Source organism: Sycon ciliatum, chromosome 13 (genome assembly GCF_964019385.1).
Source record: "Sycon ciliatum chromosome 13, ocSycCili1.1, whole genome shotgun sequence".
Taxonomy (NCBI): Eukaryota; Metazoa; Porifera; class Calcarea; order Leucosolenida; family Sycettidae; genus Sycon; species Sycon ciliatum.
Window position 1 is genome coordinate 309,421 of NC_088655.1, and position 4,113 is coordinate 313,533.

The 4,113-nt window shown below is 49.9% G+C and overlaps 1 protein-coding gene across 1 annotated transcript; it reads left to right on the top strand.

Annotated features, from left to right (window-relative positions):
- Positions 1-1,398: 1,398 nt before the first annotated feature.
- LOC135829876 (uncharacterized) lies at positions 1,399-3,057 on the top strand. The gene has a single exon (XM_065342258.1). The coding sequence runs from the start codon at positions 1,399-1,401 to the stop codon at positions 3,055-3,057; it is 1,659 nt and encodes a 552-aa protein (XP_065198330.1).
- The last annotated feature ends 1,056 nt before the right edge of the window (positions 3,058-4,113 follow it).

A 4,113-nucleotide genomic window follows, 5' to 3' on the forward strand; every position in this document is an offset into this window, starting at 1 on the left:
TATTGTTTTGTTCCCCTGTATACCCCCTACCCCTAAACCCTGACCATCGATATGTTTTTTGCCTGCTTTTCTTCTTGTAGATATTCTGTTTTTGCTTGCTGCTTGCCTGCTTACTACTCTAATGTTGAGGACTGTTGTGAATAGATTTCTGATGTTTTCATGCCTATAATCATATCTGCTGCTACTGCTATGCTATGTTGTTTTTTCATCATTGATTTATGAACTGATAGTAATTTCTATGTGTGGTTACAATGTTCTATATGTAATTTTGTTTATTTTTTGTCATAGTTTGTGTAATCATGGAGAATTGGATTTAAAAGAAGTTGCTATGATGGTTATGTGTGTGCGTGCGTACGTGTGTGTGTGCACGCGCGCTTGCTCGCGCGTGTTGCAAGGCCCACTGTGGGGCATGTGGTCGGTGCTGCCGCTCTACTCGTGGCTTCCAAATCCATAGCTGCCAGAGATGGTTCTCTCGTGGTGCCAATTGAACATGGTTCCTGATCTCTTGGCAGACTGCCGACTTTCGGCCGTCGCTCGTCGTTTCCATGTTGTCGGCCCCACAAAGGGGACACGTGACCATAATGGCAGTGCTTACCAGCCTAGGACCAGGACCAGGTGTGCGTGTCTGCATATGTGTGTGGTCGTGCGCAAGCACCCTCACTTGGGGGGCTTGCGCGTGTGTGCGCCTGCGAGTGTGCATGTGTGCGATCATATGCACGTCTGCGTGCGCGATTGTGTTTGCGCTTGTGTGTGTTTAAGAGCACGTTTACGCCAACACCTTGTTAGCATGTGTGTGTGTGGGTGGTCAATCGCCTACACTTTCTTCGTGTGGTTGTTTTTGCTCGTGGACATTGTGTGCCTGTGGGGTGTGTGTGTGTGTGTGTGTGTGTGTGACCAACGGCCAGAGAACGGGACAAGTTCCGGCATATGTGTATCTGCTCTCGCCGGTTCCGACTAGTCTCGCATCTGGAGCGCCATCGGCTGGCGTGCTCTTTCTCTCTCTCTCTCTCTCTGCTGCCCCTCCGGGGCCCACGTGACCCTAGTGGTAGTGGCTACAGGACAGAACTGGTGTGTGTGTGTGTGTGTGTGTGTGTGTGTGTGAGTGTGTGTGTGTATGTCTGTGTCTGTGTGTGTGTGTGTGTGTGCCTACGTGCAAGCAACCACACCCTGTGTTTATGGCTGGGTTTGTGGGTGTTTGTGCAATCAACTCTGGGTGTATGAGAGTCTGGGCAAGCAACCACACTCTGTGTTTTAGTGTGTATGTGCGTGAGTGCTTGCATGCGTGCGCGCGTGCGTCTGTGTGTGTGAGTGTTTGTGTGTGTGTGTGTGTGTGAGGCATGTTTGCCCGCGTCGTCCTACCAGAGTGGGACAGCCCTGGGTAGTCCCGGCCGGACGGGAATGGAGCATTCTCGGCGAACGCTTGTCATGGACTCGTGTGTAACAGACAATGCCAGACGGGTATTGGAACTGGGACCCGGTTTTGTACCGTCCACGGGCAAGTTAACCAGTCGTGAGAAATCAGAAGTGGTCACCTCCGTAGAACGGATGGCTTACACTTTGAGATGGCAGCAGGCGCGGCCTCAGGGTGTGGACCAGCCAGAGGACGACCACGATACCGGTACCGAGTGTGATCGCAGGCTGTGGAAGCTAAAGAAGCATGGCTTCAAGCAACCGCCCAGAATGAGCCAGGATGGGGAAAGAAAGATGGCCAACTTCAAGGACGAAGTTTTGGCAGCATATGGCAAACAAAGACCTCCCAAGCATAATATGACGCAAGAGGAACGCGACGGACTGAGAGAACTTCGTCATGACCCCAGTGTAGTGATAAAGCAATCCGACAAGAGCAAGAAGTTAGTAGCTATGAAACAGGAACTCTACCTGGAGAAGGCAGAGGCACTTCTGTCTGACAGCACTATGTACAGAAAAGTGGATCTAACTATCACTGCGTATGAGAAAGAGGTTAAATCCATACTGGAAGAGCAATGCACGAATATGGATCCTGATCTTCTGACTGCAATACTCCCTCATGACACACGATTCCCGGAACTATACGGTCTTCCAAAGGACCACAAGCAAAATTTGCCCCTCCGACCTGTTGTCTCTGCTTGTGACAGTCCAGTCACAGGAATTTCGGTGGTTCTCGAACGCATATTGCATCAACTGCTTGCATTTGTCCCATCGCACCTCATCAACACCAAAGACGCGCTAGACAATATCCGCACCATATACCCTGGCCTTAAAGCACCTGCTGGAACGATTCTGGCTACGATGGATGTGGTGGGTTTGTATCCCAGCATACCGATCGAAGAGGGCGTGAATGCCGTTAGTGACGTGCTAGAGCAACACCATAACAGAGTTGATATGTTCGGGCTGAGCGTGACCCAAGTCAGGACACTACTGAAGTTTGTTCTGAGTCACAACTACTTCAGATTTGGCAGACAGATCTACCACCAGCTAGATGGGGTTGCTATGGGGAACAACCTGGCACCTCCATTTGCCATCCTGTTTATGCACACCATTGAGACACGACTTCTTCAGGACTCACCCTTCCAACCTATTCTGTTCAGACGATACATCGACGATATCATCATCCTATGGACACATGGTAGGCAGCGCCTTCTGGAGCTCATAGAAAGATTCAACGCCAGCCACGAACGTATCAAATTCACGCATGAATTAAGTTGTGACAGTGGCTGCATAGACTACATGGACGTAACGATCGCGGTTGGGCAAACCGGAGAGCTGTCATTCAAATTGTTCCAGAAGGCATGCAGTAGTGGCCTACTGGTGGATTATTCATCGGCAGTTCCTCACCACATCAAGTTAGCCGTCGCTCAATCTCAATTCCTAAGGGCACAGCGACTATCGTCTAACCCCATGATGCAAGCCGAGAGCGAACAAAAAATACACAAACAACTGCGCATAAATAACTACCAGACAGTATCATATCGGAAGCAAGGGAAGCTGCCAGGAAACCTCGGCGTAGACGACGCGGTAATCCCCGCTCTGCCTTCCTTAAACTACCGTTCAAGTCCGATGAAGTACACCACCATGTGAACAAAGCAATACGGAAATACAAGTTGCCGGTACGTGTCGTATACGAGCACTCGGGCAGCCTCAGGCGTCAACTGTGCCGTTCGGCGCTGTTACCACCCAAGTGCGTAAACGAGCCCAACATTACTGAAAAAAGACGAAGAGGACGTCCACTAGGGCCTTGCATTACCTGTCAGTCTGGAGGCGAACGAGTATGTATGACAAAGAATGTAGTCTACGAATTGCAATGCAAATGGTGCCGGGAAACGTATGTAGGGGAGACGGAACGCTCCTTGGAAACAAGAATTCGGGAGCACAATGGCGAGGCACGCCGTCGCACTCTCGATAAGCCATGGGGTGACCACGTGCGCAACAAACATTCTGGCGAGAGTATAGCTGCTGCGGATAGTGTGTTCTCGGCTGTATCAGTCCTGGCAAGGGCAGGCGACAGAGCAAGCAGAAAACTGCGAGAAGCTGTTGAAATCCGCAACTTGCAGCCGCAAGTAAACACTAATGCTGGCTGGGCACTACTGTGAATATATCGTATTTGGATATTAATATATCACCAATCCCTTTCGCCACCTTTGTAGCTGACACATTTAGCGCAAACACAGCACGGCACAGTATATTTGCTGCTCCTTTGTAGAGTGCACATCATTGCAAACCTGATGAGGGCTATATGCCGAAACGTTGTTTAACTACGAAAATGTGTTCGAACGTTGCAGTGTAAATAGAAGGGAGCGAGTCCGCTCCATCTGTAATTTTGTGTTTATGTGTGTGTTTATGTGTGTGTGTGTGTGTGAAGGAAGGGGGTAGTTGTGTGTGTGTCTGTGTTTTTATATGTGTGTGTGTGTGAATGGTGGAGGCGAACCTCGTTGCTCGTTTGGCGCAGGCGTCCGGGCTGTTGGGTTTTCTCAGGTCTCCAATATTACAGTGCGTAAATATCTCGGTCCACACCAAGCTGCTGGTGTATCGTGCTATTGTCATTTCTGATCTTCTCTACAGTGCGGAGACATGGCCCATAAAGGTGAATCGTATTCGCCGACTCCGAACCTTTCGCCATCAGTGTATTCGCGCAAT